A 23,570-nucleotide genomic window follows, 5' to 3' on the forward strand; every position below is an offset into this window, starting at 1 on the left:
TGCTATCACCCAGCAATGTCCCGGCACCAGTCACCGCAGCTCAGCAACGTTCTGTGGGGCAACTGGCTTGGAGATGCTGCGGGGGGAAGATGGAGAGAGTAAGGCTGATCGCAGGGGGAGCAGGGCACAGCAGCGTCTTCTGCATGCTGTCCCCCCTGCGGCTGCCGGACCCAGGAGCGCCGGCATCACGATGGTGATGGGGGTGACAGAAGAGGTGATAGGGATGGATTTAGCATCGGGGGTCTAATGGGGCAGAATAATCCTATGCAGACCTGAGAGGGATCCGGGCAGCTGTCAGTGAATCGGGCCGGCAAAGACTGGTGGTGCGCGGGGCTCCCCCGCTCCGGGCTGTGACAGGAGTGGAATGCGGACTGGGAGATGGGGGAGCTCCGCGCACCACAAGTCCTCGCCGGCCCGATTCACTGACAGCTGCCCGGATCCCTCTCAGGTCTGCATAGGATTATTCTGCCCCATTAGACCCCCGATGCTAAATCCATCCCTATCACCTCTTCTGTCACCCCCATCATCCCCTCACCTCCTCTGTCACCCCCATCATCCCCTCACCTCCTCTGTCACCCCCATCATCCCCTCACCTCCTCTGTCACCCCCATCATCCCCTCACCTCCTCTGTCACCCCCATCATCCCTCACCTCCTGTCACCCCCATTTTCCCTCACCTCCTCTATCACCCCCATCATCCCCTCATCTCCTGTCACCCCCATCATCCCCTCATCTCCTGTCACCCCCATCATCACCTCACCTCCTCTATCACCCCCATCATCCCCTCACCCCCTCTCTCACCCCCATCATCTTCTCCTTTCACCCCCATCATCTCCTTTCACCCCCATCATCTTCTCCTCTCACCCCCATCATCTTCTCCTCTCACCCCCATCTCCTTCTATCACCCCCCTCCTCCTCTCTCCCCTTCACCTCCTCTCACCCCCACCACCTTCTGTAACTGTTCTGGGGGGGGGACGACCAGCCTGCCTCTACCGTGCCATCTCCCTGTGCCCCGCGCTGTTCCCCGGGCCCCCCCCCCAGTTGCTCCTTCTGCCACATCAGCTCTGCCCCCGTCACCCCAGCCTCTCTGCCCCCGTCACCCCAGCTTCTCCCTCCAGCCCAGCTGCCTGTATGAGTGTGCGTGTACGGGCTGCCTGTATGAGTGTGCGTGTACGGGCTGCCTGTATGAGTGTGCGTGTACGGGCTGCCTGTATGAGTGTGCGTGTACGGGCTGCCTGTATGAGTGTGCGTGTACGGGCTGCCTGTATGAGAGTGCATTAACGATGAGCAAATGTACAGTAGTAGCAAAATGCTTTGCTATGCTCGGCTGTCAGCCGGCTGCATTTGAGCTCCGCTCCAGGTGTTTGGAAAAGCTGTATACAGTCCTGGGAGAAGTTCCCCAGAGCTGTAACCAGATTTTCCAGACACTTGGAGCGGAGCTCAAATGCAGCCGGCTGATGGCCGAGCATAGCAAAGTGTTTTGCTACTACTGTACATTTGCTTATCCCAAGTGTACAGGCATGAGCTGTCTGTATGAGTGTAACAACAATACTATGTGCATGTGGGGGGTGGGCGGTGAGAAGTGCGGGAGGAGAGTGTGGGCAAGTTACCTGTATGTGGTTCTGCAGCAGGTTGAGGTGTATTAGGAGGTTCTGCACCAGATGAGGTGTATTATGAAAGGCTAGGGACATACTTGTATCTTTCCTGCTCTGCAGACAACAACAAAATGGTGCTGCCCAGTAGTACACATAATAGCACCTTTCCCCTCTTTGTTTCCCTGTGAAAAGAGGAGGGAGGTGATGATGTCACTGCAGTTGAGCAGAGACTGCCTCTTTTTTTTCAGCAGCCGGCTTTCAGGCTGCTTTTACAAGCATTTTCCTGCTGGAGCTCCCCCTGGTGGCCATCACTGGGAAATATGAAAAATTAGATCGTAAATTTTTCATATTTCCTTACATGTAAAAAAATGAAAAACACATATAAATTAACAAAAAAAAAATAACAAATTCAGTTTTAACACTTTCAAATTTTTTTTTTTACCTTGCGACACATTCCTTTTAAGGGACATGAATGCCTAGCATAACAGATTTCATTAAAAAAAACTTATTGTAACTGGCTTTACTGAAAGGGAATAATGTTCATTACTCATTGTAACTATGTGATATTGTTCTTTGATGCCAAATTGTGAGAGGTGTATAATCTGCGCAAAGGGTTTCATAATCAGAGCAAAAATTAAGTTATCAATTGCAGAATATGGCGATGCAAAAACAGAATATATATATTTTTTTTTATGGGGTTCTTAAGATTCCAATTTGTCAAATCCAGAGCATTTATTTTAAGCCATCGATGGGGGTCATTATCCTTAATGGCCCTTAGTATCTACACTGGACCCTTCACATGCTGTGGCAGTGCTCAAGATAGAGAGGATTCCACTATGTTATCCTCTATCATCCAGTCAGACCCCTAGAACTTAAATGGATTGACAGTGTGAATACACAACTGGCACTTCACTCTTACAAGGGCACGAAGGCCCCCCGTACTTGGACCTCCTTTGGTCACTTATTACCAGTCCTGTGGATGGTTAATAAATTGTAATCTTTAGATCAGTGCTTCTCAAACTATTTCTACTGGAGCCTCACCCAACAGACCAAGGCAATGCCTGGGCCTCACCAGACTGACCAAGAGGGTGTCTGAGCCTCACTATCTGTGGTGAAAGTCCATTTAAAAGCTGAAAATAATGCTAGGGCTACCTTTCACCCATCTCCCAAGCTCTATATACTAATAAAGCAAGTACAAAATAAATGAATAATGTTGCTAAAATGGAGATTTTGGAGGATTGTGCAGATCATAGTTACTTTTTTAAAAACTGCCTCCCCAGCTGGGCCTCACCAACAACTAGGGGGCGCCTCACTGGTGAGGCCCGCCTCAGTTTGAGAAGCATTGCTTTAGATAACCCCTTTTAGGTGTATTTATTGTGCCAAAGTAGTAAAATCAAAATACGTAGCAAAAATATAGAAAATAACAATTTTCAGAAGAGGCCTAATTTTATGGGGTGTGCTTATCTGGTGGCCCAAGTAGTGCACAGCATGCAATGCACTGAATTGCCATGTATCTGCAGAAATATTGGGGCAATCTAAAAAATCTGTGGATGTAGGGATTCAATGCTCACTATACCCCTAAATAAATTCCCTGAGGGGTTTAGTTTACAAAATGGAGTCACTTGCCGGGGGTCCTCAACTTTACTGGTATCTCAAGAGTTGTGCATATGTGACATGGCACCCTAAAACCAGTGCAGTAAAATTTGCACCCAAAATCACGTTCTCCTCTGAGCCCTGCCATGTGCCCAAACAGCAGTATATGCAGGGCTGCTTCTGCCATGAGGCGGATTGAGTATTCCGCCTCCGGCGGCAGCTTTTTTGGTCCCGGAAGGGGCGGCATAGTCTTCCCTGCTGCTGTGCATGGTGCCAAAAATGATTCCTGCTAAATATGCAAAATGGCACTCCTCTTCTGAGCCTTGCTGTTTTCCCTGACAGCAGCATATGGTCGCAAATGGCTTACCTCTGTACTCGGGAGAAATCGCATAAAGCATTTTGCATATACCCCTTTTGTTTCTTGGGAAAAGGAGTTCTTTTTAGTTGTATGCACATATTGCATGTATTAGTCTAAATACTTATTATACCCCTAGATGAATTCTTTGAGGGTTGTAGTTTCCAAAATAGGGTGACTTCGATTTCCACTGTGCTAGTACCACAGGGGCACTGCAGATGCGTGGGTGTTCAAAAAATGTGTATGCTAAATATGCAAAATACTGCTGAGCCCTGCTGTGAGCCCAGACTGATGTTATCACATATGGCGCACTGAAGTTGGGCAACACATTTTCAGGTACATATTGCTCTCTTTCTTTTGAAGTGGAGAAAATAAAAAAATAAAATCTTTAATTTTTACAGCAAAATTCCTTAAGAGGTGTAAGCCCCCCCCAACAATACACACAAGATATTTCTAAAAGCTGCAGCATCAGAGAAATATATATGGAGTAAAATTTTTCTGTCACTGAAAATAAATGAATTTAAGTGGAAAATAAGCTAAACATGTTATTCTTTAGTAGTAGATAGCCATTACTTTAAGCCCTGTCCTCCCCCGCATTGTTTGTAAAATCGCTAAATGTTTTTATGCAAATTACTAGCATAAGAGCATTTAGGGCGTTGCTTTGGCCCGGAGAGCATCGCCGCGCCCTGCCCAGCCCACCCCCTCCACTATGCATACTCATAACTGCATAGTTAGCTGTATACACTGTGGCTGCGCAGGAAAGCAGCCCCGCCGGAAACGGGCTGCTTCCTGCGCATTCGTGAACCCCCCCGGGCCGCCGCCGATTCTCCCGGAGGTCCCTTAGGACTTAGTATTCGATAGACTTTATACTTATGTCTTGATGAACCTCCGTGAGATCGGCGGTGCCCCGGGGATTCACGAATGCGCGGGAAGCAGCCTGTCTCCGGCGGGACTGCTTCCCTGCGCAGCAGCAGTGTATGCAGCCCACTATGCAGTTATGAATATGCATAGTCTGCAGGACAGGAGGGGGCTCTCCGGCCCCGAGCAGCGCCCTAAATGCTCTTATGCTAGTGATTTGCATAAGAGCATTTAGTGATTGTACAAACAATGCGGGGGAGGACAGGGCTTAAAGTAATGGCTATGTACTACTAAGATACACGGCTACTGCGGCATATCAGCAGGTTCCGCTTTAAAGCAAATGTACTAAGCACTGGTGGTGGGCCCGCAGGCTCAGTGTGGCGATCTCCAATCCCCTTTGTTACGAGACTCCATTAAACAGATTTCCTTTAAGGTGACTGCTCACCAAATATATTTTATAGAAAAACCAGCAGTTAGCATGACAGAAGAAGAGTGTGTGTGCGGGCACGCATATATAGATTTTTTATTTTTTTTCTTAAAGGGGTAGATTTGTTTTGCCTAAAACTTCACAATAAATGACTTGTACAGCCTCTTATGTGCTGGCTCTTAAAGTTTAACTGTCATTTATAAAAACTTCTGACAAGTCATAGCAACATGTCAGAAGTTTGCATCAGGAGGGGTCCAGGTGCTGAGACCCCCGCCGATCGCTAGAACAAAGGGGCAGATGCGCTCAGCAGCTATAAACTTGTAATATGAGCCCATGGAAATTCCTGTAGATGCAATTGCCATGAAGGGGCAGAGCAGGCACTGCTCAGCACGTCTGCCTCATCGTTCTAGTGATCGGAGGGGGTCTCAGTACCCGGACCCCAACAGATGCAAACTTCTGACATGACGCTATGACATGTCAGAAGTTTTCATAAATGATTCTAAACTGTTAAAGTGTAACTATCGACTATAACATGTATTAAAGCAAGATATGTGCATCAGATATCACCTACATAAGGAACAAATGCTGTAGCTGTTGTGGGGATCTTTAGTAGGGGTAGTGTGAAATGAAGCAGTGCGGTAGAAATTACCTCAGGATTAGACCTGAGCACAAGGTGTGGACTGAAGTAGGGGGGGAATGGCAGGTCCCAATACCAAAACTTACCTGCCATTCCAATAAAATCCAGACCCAGAAACACTAAAAAATTCAGCAGCATAGCTCTGCTGAACCTCATAGCTTTTCTGGAATTTACCATCTCATCCAGGCTTTGCTGGATTTGCAACTTCTATATCACAATCCAACACCAAGTTCATTGGCTGCGTGAAAATAGATCTATATCTAATCCAGCCAAGGAACCTGGTGCTGGATTGTGATGTGGAGGTAGCAAAGCATTTCTGCCTGTTTTGGCTCATGTGTTCCCAAGAAGGGGCTTTTTAATCTGAGCAAAAAAAAGTATTACTGCTAAGTTTCTGTTATTATTTGCAGTATTTTTCATCAACACTTTAATCAACAGTTTACTGTACACTACGCCATTTGTTGCTTAGTGTACGGTAAACTGTTGATGCAAGGAATGATGAACCTCATTCTCAGATCTCAGAGATGCATAGCTTTTATATAGTATATGCAGTTTATAAGCTCAATCATTTATCTTCTCTTTCAACTTTTAGAACAACCCATTAAGGATATAGTGATCACTGTCCCTGCCTTCTTCAATCAGGCAGAACGCAGAGCTGTTCTCCAAGCTGCCAAGCTAGCTGGTCTTAAGGTGCTCCAGCTTATAAATGATAACACCGCAGTGGCTCTGAATTATGGAGTTTTTCGAAGAAAAGACATTAATGCAACTGCACAGGTTTGTTTGCATATATAAAACTTCTGTATGGGTACTTTCACACACACCGGATCCGCAGCAGATTTACATTGCGGATTTAATGCTGTGTTTGTTCATTTAGACAAATCTGCTGCGGATCCGGTAGGTGTGAAGGCACCCTATATGTGATTTGTGTTTAATATCTTTTTGTCCCTGTCTCACACTGCCTGTTTTGTTATTTCATGGAGAATACATTAGGGCTGGGCCATTATGGCCTACATCACCTTGATTATGATTAATAAAAAATTGTTATACCAGGTCCCCCTTTTTTTTTTTTTTTTTTTTTTTTTTTTTTCGGGCTTGGAGACACCCACCTCAAGCATGCCTGCACATCCCCTGCCCACGACCTTCAGGCTCTTTTCCTAGCTGCTGCTGATTGGTCCTCAGCACTGGTTGCTGGCCATTGACTCGTCAGTGGCCAGCAGCAAACTCAAAAAGGTGTCTGAAGTGAGGCATGCGAAAAACAGACCTAAAAAACTGCAGGAGATCAGGTCTGTTAATCGAGGCCATTTTAGTTTTTTTTTTGTTTTTTTCTCTATTAATCGCCAAGTCCTAAAATACATGTATTTGCTGACATAGGTCAAGAGAGACCCCAGGAAGGTCCTCTTTAAAGGAGAAGCCCAGCAAAAACTTATATTTAAAGTATTGTATAGCCCCTCTAAAAGTTATAAAAATTACCAATATACACTTATTACCGGAAATGCTTATAAATTGTTTTTTTTTCCCTGCACTTACTACTGCATCAAGTTTTTACTTCCTGGATAAAATGGTGATGTCACGACCCGACTCCCAGAGCTGTACGGGCTGTGGCTGCGGAAGAGGATGATGGCCGAGGAATGCTCAGTGTCCTTCCAGTGCCCTGTGTCACTCAGTGCCCCCCTGCTATCATCCTCTCCAGCAGCCACAGCCCGCACAGCTCTGGGAGTTGGGTCGTGACATCACCATTTTATCCAGGAAGTGAAGCCTTAATGCAGTAGTAAGTGAAGGGGGGAAAAAGCACTTTGTGTATAACTTTTGGGGGGAAATACAATACTTTAAAGGGGTTATCCAGCGCTACAAAAACATGGCCACTTTCTTCCAGAGACAGCCCCACTCTTGTCTCCAGCTTGGGGGGGTGGCTATGTTTTTGTAGCACTGGATAACCCCTTTAATAAAAATTTTCACAGGACTTCTACTTAAGGATTGTGTTCCCACACAGTATTTTTGCTCTGTATTTTGCAACCAAAACCAGGAGTGGATTAAAAACACAGTCTATGTTCACACACTGTTGGAATTGAGTGAATGGCGGCCATTTAATGACAAATAACTGAAGTTCTTTTAACAATGGCCGTTATTTGCCAAATGACGGCCATCCACTCAATTTAAATTTTGTGAACATAGCCTTTCTGTGTTTTCAATCCACTCCTGGTTTTGGTTGCAAAATACTGAGTAAAAATACTGAGTGGGAACATAGCCTTAAAGGGTACGCTTTATACTGTATTTATACTGTATTTGTGAATGGACTTTATACATTTTGTTTGAATTGGTTTCAATTGTGTGTTTATTTTTCTTGTGTTACAGAGCGTTATGTTTTATGATATGGGATCGAGGAGTACAACATGCAGTATTGTGACTTACCAGACTACGAAGACTAAAGAATCGGGTATTCAACCACAGCTTCAAATTCGAGGTGTTGGGTAAGAAGAGTTGTCCTTCATGGAATTTGGAAGATAGAATACAAAATGTGCTTGACTACTGTTGTAAATTGTGATGTTATTGTGGAGTGTAATAATGCCAGCTGGTCACTAGATGGCAGGACTGGATTTTCACCTATACCAGCTGTTTCCCGGGTTGTAATGGCAACTCCTAGTACTTGGATACTCCAGGACCTATAGTAGAGCCAAAGAAAATGACTACTGTACATGGCAGTCACAAGAAAAACATACAAGCGCATATCAGTACTGGAAGGTATAAAAAATAAGGCAATTTACTGGAACTCGTTGTTAGTCAATAGTTTACCATTCGAGATTAGCGAACCAGGTTCGGGTTCGAGTCCATCCGAACCCGAACTTTCGGCATTTGATTAGCTGGGGCTGCAGAACTTGGATAAAGCTCTAAGGTTGTCTGGAAAACTTGGATACAGCCAATGACTATATCCATGTTTTCCACATAGCCTTAGGGCTTTATCCAACTTCAGCAGCCACCGCTAATCAAATGCCGAAAGTTTTGGTGGACTCGAGCATGCTCAAGGTTCGCTCATCTCTATTTACCATCAATCTTGTAGTACTACAAAAAGCCACAGTGGCGCTCTGGCCTCATTGCCTTTTTGTATGGGATTCCTCCAGGCCTCATATTGCCGACACATTTTACATACTTTTTGGTCTCACATAATTCTCACTCTTTTGTACATGGTGGTGGAGCGATATGACACAAGCTAAGGAGCCAAGCTTGTGTCATAGCCAGTCAGTAACTGCTGCTGTCAGCAGCTGGCACTCAACATTAATGACTGCAAAGGTGGTTGCTGTTAAATGTCAGTCATTTAACCATTTAATGCTGTGATCACATCATTTAAATGGCATACTTGCCATCATACTGGGGTCTGGTGCCAGATTGGCACCTCTGCAGTGCAGTTTGGGTGTGCCAATTGGCTGCTGGAGGCCCGTACTAGGCCTAGGAGCTATAGTACTTTGCTGCTAAAGTCCACCTCAGACTCAGTCAGCAAGAGCACTGGTATAACTAATTAATGCTATACAATAGCAATAATTAGCATAAGCAATTTGGTGTCTGCTTATAATAGTCCCCTAGGGGGACTTTAGTGTGAAAAATTTTAAATAACATTCTGCACTGCGTAAAAGCAAATCAAAATTTTAAACTTTAACGGGAACCAATCATTACGATTTAGTGTTAGGTAAAATAATGTTATAAAGCATGCTGCAGGGTTTTCTACCATAGCTGAGCATGTGGGCGGCGGTTATTCCCTAACTAGTCACTGCTCCTGGGCTGTAATTGCGCCTTTCCTCATCTTCTAAATTATTTTATACAAAAAAGAACCATATTGAGGCTAGTTTACATTTTAAAACCAAATACTTTATTATAAAATAACAACACACAAAAAAGATTTGCAATAATAGAATAGACCAGCAGATGGCAGTGTACATGCAAACAGGTAAAATTATAGAGATTTCTGTTTTTTTAACATCTAGGGTGGTGCTATATATTCTGCAAATTCCCTATACATAGGTTAGTATAAATACTATCGCCGTCGTCCACGCTGGGACGATTAGTACCGGCTAACTAACCCCTAAAGCAAATTAAGATAATATAGTCCTGAACACTCACCCATGTCTGTTGCAATGTCTCTGCCACCGAATACTCCTCAACGATGTTTTGCGTTGGTTTGCTTCCTCAGGAGGGTGGCAGAGACATTGCAACAGACATGGGTGAGTGTTCAGGACTATATTATCTTAATTTGCTTTAGGGGTTAGTTAGCCGGTACTAATAGTCCCAGCGTGGATGACGGCGATCGTATTTATACTAACCTATGTATAGGGAATTTGCAGAATATATAGCACCACCCTAGATGTTAAAAAAAATAGAAATCTCTATAATTTTACCTGTTTGCATGTACACTGCCATCTGCTGGTCTATTCTATTATTGCAAATCTTTTTTGTGTGTTGTTATTTTATAATAAAGTATTTGGTTTTAAAATGTAAACTAGCCTCAATATGGTTCTTTTTTGTATAAAATAAATTATAGAGGTGTTGATGTTAAAAGGTAGACTGGATATAACCTGTGTTGAGACGGGGGTAATTTTGTGACTTCTTTATTATGCAGGTGGAATTAGTGGTATAATCTTCTAAATTATGTAGCAGGCTCCTGGCCTGGGAATCGCACCCAGAGAGGCAGGATTACAGCGCAGAGGGGAATCATTATAGCCCAGGAGCTGTGACTACTAAGGGTCGTGATGGCAAACCCAGCACTGACACGCGTCGCTGACACACTGCTGCTTACAGAAGAGTATGCGGCCACATGCCAGGAGGGATAGGGGTCTGGGGGATGGGTCAGGTGGGGTACTGTGTGTGTGTGTGGATTGGGGGTCAGGTGGGGTAGTGTCTACTGTCCCTAATAGTGACAGCAGACTACTGGTTGCTACTCGGTGACTTAAAGGACAACTCCGGCGGGACCCCCCCCCCAAAAAAAAACACAGACACCATACTCACCATCCCTCCGGTGACGATCGCCACTCCATTCGCCCGCCGTCCCCCTCACCGTCACCTACGTCCGCCGTCCAGCGATGTCTCTTGCTTCCGGCTCCATGAGAGAGAAAAGGCTGCCAGTGCGCTTGCGCACCGGCAGCCTTTTCATTGGCTGGAGCGCATCACATGGCTTCCAGCAAGCTCAGCCAATCAGGGCTGAGCAAGCTGGAAGCCATGTGATGCGCTCCAGCCAATGAAAAGGCTGCTGGTGCGCATGTGCACCAGCAGCCTTTTCTCTTCCATTCACTCTCAATGAAGACGCCGAAGAGGAAGAAGACCCGAACCGCTCCCCAGCTCTGATGTCACCTGTTACCAGATGCCGCCCGGGAGAAGAGGACCGTGTCGACCGTAATAGGTAATGTATACATTCTTTAACTTCCGGGGTGGGGGGTCGGAAAGTGGGGGAAGGGGGCCAGACCGGGTATTTAACCACATTACAAAGTTATATAACTTTGTAATGTGTGTTAAATAAGCCCAAAATTTTTTTTGCCGGAGTTGTCCTTTAATTTTTACAACTTTTTTTTTTTTTTTTTTTTTTTTGTAGTTTATTTCAAATAATTATTTTTTTGGGTTATTGAATTTAGTTATATATTACAATTACATCTTTTTGTTATTTAAACTATAAATATCCAAAAAAATTGTTTGTTTTTTTTCCTCGCAGTGACACACGAGTTATACTTGTTTTTTTTGGCTAACGTTTTCACATAAAGCTTAAAAGGTTGCCTATCACTGTGTTAGGGGATAGATGCTGCCCACATACCTTGTTGGTGCTGATTTGCATATAGCGCGGCAAGTAATTAAACTATGTTTTTGGGGAGACTGAGACAACGGGAAACAAGTAGCATATATGTAGTAGGAAACACTGCAGCTAAACACTAAATCATGACAATTGGTTATCCAGTATTGGAAGAACACAGCTACCTTTTACCAGAAACTACAGCGCTGTTCCACTTAAAGGGAACCATTTCAAACATAACATTTGATATGCTGCTGCTTTCTGCTGAAAACATAAAAATCTGTGTGTGAGCTCTTCTCTCTGTCTTCCCCCTCCTCCCTTCTGAGACTGCTGATGTAAACAACTTCCCAACTGGCTTTATCTGCAACATTCTGTCTTTTGATTTTTGTGTCTTCAGCAGAAAGCAGCTCAGAACTGGGAGAATGAGATTAAATAGATAATAACAAATATGGAATTAATTGTTAGTCTCACCACAGGTAGCATCATATCAAAGTTATGTTTGAAAAAAAACATTAATTCTATTCTTAAAGTGACACTGTCACCTCCTTTTTGCATTCTGACATCTCTACTTAGGTGTAAAGGGTAAATTTAGCGGTTCTCATACCCTATTTTATATCATACATCATGGTGCTTGTTCAATTAAAGTCATCTTTTATCAACTGCAGATTGTGATTAGTGGGCGGGGCCTCGCGGCATTACCGCCACTTGGCCCCTCCCCCTTGCCATCGGAACAGGCTGGCCGAAAGGTCTAGACCCCACCCCCTTTACGGTGGCCAACCAATGGGCGTCAAGGGGGCGGGGCCAATACCCACTTTATACATTTTGCAGTTGATAAAAGGACACTTTTTACTTGAACAAACACCATGACGTATGATATGAAATAAGGTATGAAAACCGCTAAATTTACCCTGCACACCTGTGTAGAGATGTTAGAATGCACAAAGTGGGTGACAGTGTCACTTTAAAGGGGTAGAATTAATGGTAATGTTATCGTTATGAGCCGCACATGTCCCTGTCCAAATAGGAGTTGCATGACAGATAACAATGTATTCATGGACCGCATGAACGATGGTTACTGCGCTAGTGCAGCCTGGCCACTTGATTGATCATGCCATATAAAGGCACTACAATAGAGTTCCGATCTCACTGACTATGTACAAGGCTCTTTATTCTCTTCCATAGTTATTTACAGTTTGTTATTGTAGCCTTTTATGAGTACATTAATTATTTTTTCATTATTTCTGTACTGATGATCTGTGCTTTTGACACTTCATTCTACCATTTTTGTGACCCGTCTTAGGATCCTTTCTGTATGATCAGTTTCAAAAGCAGGATGGGTCCAAAGTTGTAGTTACATGCTCTACTCCAAATTGTATTTTAAATCACTTTCTGAGTACTTGCACATTTGCTTCTGATTTAAGCAATGTAGGTTTCCATTTCTGACTAAACGTGAAGATGCATCAATTTTTTTTCCATGTTACCCCTGTCCTCAACTGTATGCATACCAGGTTTGACCGTTCTCTTGGTGGCTTTGAGATAGACCTGAGGCTTCGCGACCACTTAGCCAAGCTTTTTAATGAGCAAAAGAAATCCAAGAAGGATGTTCGAGAGAATCCCAGGGCAATGGCTAAGCTTTTAAAAGAGGCAAATCGATTAAAGACCATCTTGAGCGCCAACAATGATCACATGGCACAGGTACAATGTTCCAAACATATGTAAAAAGTTTGTAAGTGACTGAAATGAAAGACTCCTTCATATATTCTGCTTACATACCCAATGTTTCACTTGTATACAGATTGAGGGACTTATGGATGATATTGACTTTAAAGCCAAAGTAACTCGACAGGATCTGGAAGAGCTGTGTGAAGATCTCTTCCAGAGGGTTTCTGCTCCTGTGAAGAAAGCTTTAATGAGTGCTGAGATGAACATGGTGAGAGTAACACATGGACATGCTTAAAGTTTTCTCTTTCCTGCTTAAGGGCTTCTTTCCTTCTGATCGTCAAGCTCTTTATCGTTGCTGTATTATGTTTTTTAAAGCTTGTTTTTTTTGTTGTTTTTTTTTTTTTTATAGGATGAAATTGATCAGGTCATTATAGTCGGAGGCAGCACTCGTATCCCTAAAGTTCAAGAGCTGCTGCTTAAGGCTGTGGGCAAGTAAGTACAAGGCAACAAAATCTTTGTTTCCTTGACATTATTACTGGACTCCTGTCAGTATGCACAACGTGTACAGTGAATCCTTTTAAGCAAGGAAAAGATTCTGTTTAACGTTTGTCCATCCAATTCATAATTTTGTTTCAGGGAGGAGCTGGGAAAGAATATAAATGCGGATGAAGCTGCTGCAATGGGAGCTGTTTATCAGGCAGCCGCTTTGAGTAAAGCATTTAAAGTAAAGCCATTTGTTGTGCGAGACGCTGCAGTTTTTCCAATACAGGTAAATTTAATCTAATGTTAGAAGTGGTCAGGTACAATCTGAATTTCCTCAGTAAAAGACAAAATCCTTAGGTCACTTGAACTCTTATATCTTTTAGGTAGAGTTTACTCGAGAAGTGGAGGAAGAAAATATAAAAACCTTAAAGCACAACAAGAGAATTCTCTTCCATAGGCTGGCACCATACCCACAGCGCAAAGTTATCACTTTTAATCGATATACCGATGACTTTGAGTTCAACATTAACTATGGTGACCTGAGCTTCCTTGACACTGAGGATCTAAAGTAAGTCATATCCTTGAGGTCTATTTTGTACACCTAAGCAATACTTTTATTTGCTGTAGTATTGTAAGAATGTTTTTGTTACTAAACATGTAACATTTGTCACTTCAGAATTTTTGGATCACAGAATCTCACTACTGTTAAACTCGGTGGCGTTGGGGAGAGTTTTCAGAAGAAGGCTGACTATGAGTCTAAAGGTATCAAGGCACACTTTAACATGGATGAAAGTGGAATACTCAGCCTTGACAGGGTAAGATGTCTTGTCCACATTAGCTCGGTCACAATCCTCCTTTTTTTTTTTTTTTTTTTTAATAAGGATAGTCATTTTAAAGGAAAGAAAGAGAAAGATCACATTTTATAGATTAGTGTCAGATTATGTCACATTATGATCAGTCAGGGCCTGAGTGTTGAAACCCCCACTGCAGGGCCGATTCTGCCATGAGGCGAAGTTAGTTTATTGCTCAGGTGGCAGATTTGTATGGCCATAAGTGATACTATCTGCTATTGCACACCATTGACTTCGATTACCCCATGACTGCAAATGATAGCTGGACAAAGAGGTAGAATGCAAGGAAGTCAAGACTGCAAACACTTTGCAGGTATTGCTATGCTTCAGACATCACTACCCTACAAGTGATCACTACCCCTTTAAATGGAGCACGGGTGTAATAGTAGTATGACCATGAATAAGATCACCAGGAGTAGTCACAGTGCCTTGACTCTTGTCAGATGCTTTTATTCTTGGAGGAGCAATAAAAACTTAATTGTTTACCCACTGGAGGAATTGGAAACTTTGAAAGTTTCCCTCTTGTGCTCACTGGTGGGTCTGGATTTTGGATGTGTGTGTGTGTGTGTGTGCGTGCATTTCAGGTTTCACCTCAGGCAGCAGAAAACTTAAAATTGGCCCTGTCCCACTTAAAGCTGAAACAAGCTGGGAGAAGTGCTCAGCTTAGTGCTTCTCTCCTAGTCTCACTCCTTGCTGCAGGAATAGTGCTCCATAGACTTTGTATACAATATATCTCCTACAACAAGGAGAGAGATGGGGAGGGAATTGTTTAGATCAACGCTTCCCTTTGCTCATTCTAGCAGTTTCCTGGGGTCTTGTCACGCAGAACCTGACTGAACAAAACTTTTAACATGTCTCTGTCATGCCATGCTGGGTAAACAGAAATTTACAGGAAAGTGTTAATTTGTGGGGGCTTCACTGTTGTGGGGACACAAATTTTTTTTTTTTTCATTAACTCTGTTCACCGTGCAGGATAAATTATGTAAATAGATTGCAGAATTCCGCACGCTGCGATATGTAATATGTTTGTTTATTATTATTATATTTTTTTTTACATATTTTTGATTGGCAAGGAGGTATTTCAAACTTCTCTTGGGGGGTATTATAAGTATTTTTATTTTTTTTTTAAGTACTTTAAAAACATTTTTTTAATAACTGTTTTTCACTTTTATTTCACTGTAAAGCATGCAATCATTAGATTGCATATACTGATCCATGCTATGCCATAGCCTAGCATAGATCAGTGTTATTGGCGATTTGTGCGTAGAGCCTGCCTGCATAGAGCAGACTTTATGCAAAGATGGATGATCCGACAGGACGGAGGCAAGTGTGTTAGGCTAGGTTCACACTGCGTTTTTGCAATCCGTTTTTGCAAAAAAAACAATGCATTTGTGGGCATCCGTTTTTCCATTGACTTCCATTGTAAAGAAAAACTGATCCTTTTTTTTTTTTTTTTTTTTTTTTTTTATGGACACAAATGGTGTCGGCTACGTTTTTGTGTCCGTCAAAAAAAAAAAATGCATCAGTTTTGATCCTTATTTTTATTTTTATTTTTACAATGGAAATCGATGGAAAAATGGATCAAAACGGATGCACACAAATGCATGCGTTTTTTGCAAAAAAGGATGAAAAAAACGGATTGCAAAAAACGCAGTGTGAACCCAGCCTTACCCCCGCCCGTCGGTACAAGTGATCGGGATGTGGGGTTCCCGATGAGTTAGTGACAGGTGCCTAACCTCTCACTGACTTAAAGGGGTTAATGACAGGCAGCTGTTGGATCGCACGTATACTTGTTACAGGCAGATTCACTCAACTTTTCCCAGTGTACTGTTATGGAAGTTACAGAAGAAGCTGCTTTTATCAGTAAACTTGGCAAATTGCCCCATCACAAAGCACACAGGGGCTCTGTAGTCCCTGCTCTGTCCCATGAGGGTTGATTACAGGATATCTGGGCGTGGTAGGTGATGTGATGTAAGGGTCCATTTACACAGAAAGATAATCTGACAGATTATCTGCCAAAGATTGGAAGCCAAAGCCAGGAACAGACTATAAGCAGAGATCAGGTCATAAAGGAAAGCCTGAGATTTCTCCTCTCCTCCCTTTGGCTTCAAATCTTTGGCAGATAATCTGTCAGATAATCTTTCTGTGTAAAAGGGCCCTAAGGGTCTGAAGGGATGCAGCAAATCCCTCTCTGACCTAACCTTGAATGTTGGCTGCTTTCTTTCCAGATTTTTCTAAGGCTACACAGGCTAAAAGACTTACGTTTAAAGATATAAAAAGGAGGCTACATCAGGCTGAGATGTCTTTTTCTTTACTTTTCCCGGCTAGGTTGCGGGTGGTTTATAATGATTCAGTGTATTTTTTTCTCTTCTCCTGTTGAGGCTGCTGAATTTTTTGTTTGGGGGAGGGGGGTAGCAGCCGGCAGTGGATGCCGGTTTTTGTAGAGGGTCTCTGACAGGAGTTGTTCGGGGAGCCAGTTAGGGGAGTAGAAGGGGGGGGTTGGTTACTGGGGGGAGGGAGGAGGATATTGAGGGGGGTGGGTGGGGGTCCTGGCGGAGCAGGAGGATGGAGGTGGAATCTCTTTCTTTTGATTAGGGGTAGATATGAGTTTTGTTAATTTAAAAATACTCTTTTGGAATGTAAGAGGTCTGGGAGATCGGATTAAGAGGTGTGCAGTTTTTGATCGGATAAATAAATTTCTTCCTGCTGTAGTATGCTTGGCGGAGACCCACTGCTCACAAGATAATGTTAACAAGAAGAGAAGATGGGCCTCGCAGCAGTACCATACAATGTACTCCAGTTTTTCTGCAGGGGTTTCCATCTATATTCATAGGGGGATCCCCTTCCGGGAACTGGAGTGCAGGATAGATGCTCTGGGTAGATATGTTTTTTTGCATTGTATCCTTCATGATATTGCGGTTGTTATTGCTGCAATTTATGTTCCCCCGCCGTTCTCTCGTACTGTATTAGTCAAACTTATTGAATTTGTGCATGACAAGGGGGAGGTTCCGCTCTGTCTGCGGAGATTTCAATTGCACCATGGACAGGAGAGGTAGGATGGGGGAAGAGGTCCCCCGCCCTACGTCTCTCGCAAGGATGATAGAGGAAATGAACTGGTATGATGTATGGAGGTGTTTATACGGAGACTCTCCGGTATTCTCGTGTTTTAGTTTGGTACAAAATGCTGCCTCTCGCATAGACCTTGTGTTTTGTAACTCAGTTTCTATAATCTGGGAGAATTCACTGAGGTATGAGCCTAGGTCAATATCAGACCATTCACTGTTGCTGCTGGGGGTTAAATTGCCTGGAATGGGTGTGGGTCTCAGGAGAGAGTTTTGTTTTAACCCTCACTGGCTCTTTGTTGGATCGAAAGCAGGTTATAAGGGAGGAAATAGAACTCTTCTGGAATCTGAGCTGAGGCTGAGCTGAGGCTCTACTCAGCTGCAATTTGTGTGGGATGCCCTTAAGGCATTTTTGAGGGGTGTCTTATATAGGGAAGTGAACCGAAAAAAAAGTTTTCCGATAAGGAAAATAGGATTAAAACTAGCCTTAATAATGCAGAGGTGAGGTTTGCAGGTTCCCACTCGCAAGAAAATGAAAGTATGTTAAAAAAGCTCCAGGATGAATTTGCGGAGTTGTTGTTAGCAAAGGCTCAGCAAAGGTCCTTCTTCCAGGGGCAGACCGGTTTTCTTGAGGGGGGTAAGCCTGGGAGACATCTTGCCAGAATAGTTTAGAATCAAGATCCTAAGAAATATATAATGTTACTGTCTGACAAGCAGGGAAGGCAATCTCATGATCCAGCAGAGATTCGGGGCATCGTCTTGCAGCATTTCCAGGAGGTTTACAGGTCCGAAATACAGATAAATGAGGTTGAGATTAACGCATTGTTAGAAGGTCTAGATATCCCTACTATGAATCCTGAACAAAAAAATACGTCTGAATAGACCTATAACGGTGGAAGATCTTACTCGCTCATTGAAAAGCTTTAGAGGGCACTCTTCCCCCGGAACAGATGGACTACCCTTTGAGCTATATAGAGATTTTCATGATATCCTTCTCCCTAAGCTTTTAGAGACTTTTAAGGACTCCTGTAGGTTAGGACTTCTCTCTCGCTCTATGCGTGAGGCAAGCATTGTACTAATAGGGAAAAAAAATAAGGATCTAACAAAGATCGACTCCTATCGCCCCATATCTTTATTAAATACTGACTGTAAAATCCTAGCGAAAGTTCTGGCACAGAGACTTGCGGAGGTAGCGCCTGAGAAGATGGGGGCAGAACAAACGGGTTTTGTCCCAGGCAGACTCATACAGGACAATATATCTAGAGTCTTTGCTAACTTACAATTGGATGTTGGTGTCCCCCGCTCCATCCTGTCGCTTGATGCCACTAAGGCCTTTGACAGGGTGGAGTGGGGATTTCTCTGGAAGGTTTTGGAGAGATTTGGGAAATTTGGAAAATTTTATTTTTTGGGTTAAATTGCTGTACTTCCTCCCAATCGTTAGAGTGATGGTTAATAATTATGCCTCTGAATGGTTTTCTCCCTCCAAGGGCACTAGACAGGGCTGTCCCCTTTCCCCCCTTTTTGTTTTTTATATTGAACCTCTGACCTCTCTTATAAGGTCTTCTCAGCAACTTTCGGGGTTTGGCCTTAGAGGCAAAGAAGGAAAAACTTTATTATATGCGGATGATATTGTATTATTTGTCAGGGGTGGAAGTGATGAAATCCAGAAGGCTATGGGGTTGGTGGATAGGTTCGGCTCTGTATCAGGCCTGGAAGTCAATTGGAGTAAATCTGCCTTGCTCCCTCTCGAACCAGATGCCTTGTTGAAGGCACTGAAAATTTCAGTGGTTTCCCCGGGGGGCTCATTCGAATATTTGGGAGTTCAGGTTTCAGGTAAGGCTGAGGATTTCCTCGGACTTAATTTATTGCCTCTGCGGAATAAAATTCAGAATAAAATTCAGAGTAAGTTGAGCTTTTAGTCGCATTTAGCCATCTCTACGGTTGATAGGATGGCCTTAAATTACTTGTGGCAGAATAACCATTTTAATTATTTGGATACCTAGATCATGGTTTGATAAGCTGACCAGAATGCTGAGCTCCTTTATTTGGAATGGTAAGCCCAGACTCAAGTATAAAAACTGGACCGGCAGGTTAGAGGATGGAGGTTTGGGACTGCCTGACTTTTTTATTTATTATTTGGCAATTGGGGCACAGGATTTACATAGGGGGTGGAGTTTTCCAATTCTAAGATTTATTATGGATTATGCTAAGTGGGGTTTTGAAGATGTAATGGCTGGGGTAGACGCTGGTTTTGGTGGATATGGGTTTATGGGAATAGGGTTTCTAGAATTGTAATTTTGCAGGATGGTAATAAGGGACATAAGACTGTGTTCGTTGTAAATTTGTCATGTAGCAGATTGATATGATATTGCTCTTATGCTGCTTTTTTTGTATTTTTTGGCGGTGCTGATTATGTGGCCGTTATATATATATATATATATATATATATATATATATATATATATATATATATATATATATATATATATATAATTAGTGTATTTTAATAACAAAAAGAAAAAAAGTATTAATTAAAAAAAAAACAAAAAAAAAACACTGAGCAAATGGGGCTGAATTCCGCAGTGAAACTTTCCCCATTTGCTCATTGTGAACATACCCTTACCCCGACTCCGACTTCTCTCTGACATATAGACATCAACCACAGATAGACAAGAGTTCAGTTCAACAAAAGTTTCTTACCATACTCATTCGAGGCGCAATCTACGATTCCTCAGTTGCTGTCTGAAAAGATGCATTTGTTATTTTCAATTGACAAGTTTAGATTAGGGAGTCCAAATTGTTGGTACTCATTCCGTACCAGACTATTACCTATGTACGTATATATAATTACAGTGGTGCTCAAAAGTTTAGATACACGGGGCGAATTTTTGCCAATGTTTCCAAGGCGCCTAATAGCCAAATTATAAAAAAATTATTTATTTTCTTTAATATGTTATTGTGTGTGTGTATATGTGTGTGTGTGTGTGTGTGTGTGTGTATATATGTGTATATATATATATTATAATGATTTATTATAATTATATATAATTTTTTTTTTCTTTATTTTATTTTAGGTAGAAGCAGTTTTTGAGACTGTAGTAGAAGAGAAGCCTGAGCAAGAGTCAACGCTGACAAGTAAGTGAGGCTTTCATGTTCATGTCATTAAGTTATTGGTGTGTCCTCAGTCTCCACTATTGTCCAGCCACTCACCATAGGCTCAAATGGGAATGCGGAAAACAGACCATTGTGGGGTTTCACAGTAATTACTTTGAGGTTATAAAGAGGAAGAAATGGATAAACTCTTGGCATTGGGTTCTCTACCTTTTGACTAGGTTTACTAGGGGTATTCAATGAAGCCTGCTGAAGTTAAAGCTTAAAGTTGCTGGGAAGTACCCCTGCAATGGGCACCTGTGGGTACCTGAAAATGACTGGGTGAGGGTAAAGCTACTGTATGAAATAAAAAAGCAAAGATATGTGCTATAATGGCAAAGTCGGCACACCAGATAATAGAGGTATAAAAGTACTTTATTGATCAGGTACACAATACAAAAATGACAAAGTCCCACTTAAAACCATTTAAAAATCCCAAACTCCAGGGAAAGCATATGGTCTAATGCAATCCAAGACAAGCAGCCCCATAACTGATATGTACTACCCCTATCATATGAAACAATACATACACATGGATCTATATTATCCATGCGCCTGGCAGGTCACCGAATCAGAATATTACACACATATATGAGAAACCAAACATATAGTGGATATAAATAAATGATAAGACAATAAAGCAAAAATAGAGGAAAAGGAAGAAAAAGAAACTGTAAGAGAAGATGACCAAAGCTGTATATTACCGGATTTAGGTGGTAGGGGTAAGTGGGGGTGCCGTCTGAAGAGCCCCACGCGTTCCGTCCGTACACTCGGACTTCCTCAGGGGTCCAATAAAATAGCCAAACACACAAAGGAAGGGGGTGAGCACCAGGTACCACACTGACATCTTACCACTCTCCAGCACAGACAGCCCGATGTATGTTTCGCTCACTTCATCAGCAGATGGTGCTCACCCCCTTTCTTTCTGTGTTTGGCTATTTTATTTCTCATTCCTTCGGTCTATAATTTGGGCTTGTACTTATTGTTTGCTGGGCAGGTTAGTGGGTTTATTTTTTTCCACTATATACACTTGTTGCTGCCCTGTGTCTTGGCCTGGCACATACAGAAGGTCATCTAATATAAATATATATACGAGCATAATTCGTTCCAGGTCCGTGCTTGTAATCCAAATCCACTCTTAAACCAAAGCAAATTTTCCCATAAGAAATCATAGAAATGCAAACAATCGGTTCGACACCCCAAAAATAATGATTTATTATTCTGAATTACATGTAAAACAAATTAAACAAACATTCAGAAACAGCAGAATATGTGATATTATAAGATACTGTACAGTAATGGAGAGTATGGGAAACACGAGGACTGACAGACTGCAGGGAGCATGAAGGAATGAGCAGGACAGATGTGGGCACATACATGCAGCACTCTCTGTTCGGGGAGAGAGGGGTTACAGCTATGAAGAGATTACCTCCACAGTCCTGTCCCCTGATGCAAGCCCCAGCATTGGATCTGCTCTGATTTGGAAGGTGAGGGAGACTTCCTGCGTCAGAGCACAGTGCTGTAGACCCCCCTATGCAGACCATGCACACCTCCCCCACTTGCGCTCCCACCCAGTACAGGGAGCTGTTAAACCCACTGTATGATATATATATATATATATATATATATATATATATATATATATATATATATATATATATATATATATATATATATATATATATATAATACACTCACTCACTCACCGGCCACTTTATTAGGTACACCATGCTAGTAACGGGTTGGACCCCCTTTTGCCTTCAGAACTGCCTCAATTCTTCATGGCATAGATTCAACAAGGTGCTGGAAGCATTCCTCAGAGATTTTGGTCCATATTGATATGATGGCATCACACAGTTGCCGCAGATTTGTCGGCTGCACATCCATGATGCGAATCTCCCGTTCCACCACATCCCAAAGATGCTCTATTGGATTGAGATCTGGTGAGTGTGGAGGCCATTTGAGTACAGTGAACTCATTGTCATGTTCAAGAAACCAGTCTGAGATGATTCTAGCTTTATGACATGGCGCATTATCCTGCTGAAAGTAGCCATCAGATGTTGGGTACATCGTGGTCATAAAGGGATGGACATGGTCAGCAACAATACTCAGGTAGGCTGTGGCATTGCAATGATGCTCAATTGGTACCAAGGGGCCCAAAGAGTGCCAAGAAAATATTCCCCACACCATGACACCACCACCACCAGCCTGAACCGTTGATACAAGGCAGGATGGATCCATGCTTTCATGTTGTTGACGCCAAATTCTGACCCTACCATCCGAATGTCGCAGCAGAAATCGAGACTCGTCAGACCAGGCAACGTTTTTCCAATCTTCTACTGTCCAATTTCGATGAGCTTGTGCAAATTGTAGCCTCAGTTTCCTGTTCTTAGCTGAAAGGAGTGGCACCCAGTGTGGTCTTCCGCTGCTGTAGCCCATCTGCCTCAAAATTCAACGTACTGTGCGTTCAGAGATGCTCTTCTGCCTACCTTGGTTGTAACGGTTGGCTATTTGAGTCACTGTTGCCTTTCTATCAGCTCGAACCAGTCTGCCGATTATCCTCTGACCTCTGGCATCAACAAGGCATTTCCGCCCACAGAACTGCCGCTCACTGGATGTTTTTTCTTTTTCGGACCATTATCTGTAAACCCTAGAGATGGTTGTGCGTGAAAATCCCAGTAGATCAGCAGTTTCTGAAATACTCAGACCAGCCTTTCTGGCACCAACAACCATGCCACGTTCAAAGGCACTCAAATCACCTTTCTTCCCCATACTGATGCTCGGTTTGAACTGCAGGAGATTGTCTTGACCATGTCTACATGCCTAAATGCACTGAGTCGTGTGATTGGCTGATTAGAAATTAAGTAGTAACGTGCAGTTGGACAGGTGTAACTAATAAAGTGGCCGGTGAGTGTGTATGTATGTATGTGTGTGTGTGTGTGTGTGTGTGTGTGTGTGTATAATATATATATATATATATACACACATTATATAGCTGTGCCTTACACGGGGTGTTCCCCTTTATACTGTTTACTTATTATTTGTCTTTAGTCACATATACCCCACTGACATCTATTCCCCTCTCCAGTTTTGTACTTCTGTGTATCTCATGGTGATAATTATATAATTTATTATTG

The 23,570-nt window shown here is 42.7% G+C and overlaps 1 protein-coding gene across 6 annotated transcripts in view; it reads left to right on the forward strand.

The window, feature by feature from the left end:
• HYOU1 (hypoxia up-regulated 1) overlaps positions 1-23,570 on the forward strand; it is a 56,692-nt gene that overhangs the window by 16,815 nt on the left and 16,307 nt on the right. For all 6 annotated transcript variants that reach the window (XM_069947935.1, XM_069947930.1, XM_069947936.1 and 3 more), the window contains exons 7-15: positions 6,054-6,235; positions 7,814-7,929; positions 12,734-12,920; positions 13,021-13,155; positions 13,297-13,379; positions 13,524-13,656; positions 13,754-13,938; positions 14,047-14,185; positions 20,358-20,418. In XM_069947935.1, coding sequence (XP_069804036.1) covers positions 6,054-6,235; positions 7,814-7,929; positions 12,734-12,920; positions 13,021-13,155; positions 13,297-13,379; positions 13,524-13,656; positions 13,754-13,938; positions 14,047-14,185; positions 20,358-20,418 — 1,221 coding nt within the window. The remainder of the gene's footprint in view (positions 1-6,053; positions 6,236-7,813; positions 7,930-12,733; positions 12,921-13,020; positions 13,156-13,296; positions 13,380-13,523; positions 13,657-13,753; positions 13,939-14,046; positions 14,186-20,357; positions 20,419-23,570) is intronic.

This window comes from Dendropsophus ebraccatus, chromosome 12 (genome assembly GCF_027789765.1).
Source record: "Dendropsophus ebraccatus isolate aDenEbr1 chromosome 12, aDenEbr1.pat, whole genome shotgun sequence".
Classification (NCBI taxonomy): Eukaryota; Metazoa; Chordata; class Amphibia; order Anura; family Hylidae; genus Dendropsophus; species Dendropsophus ebraccatus.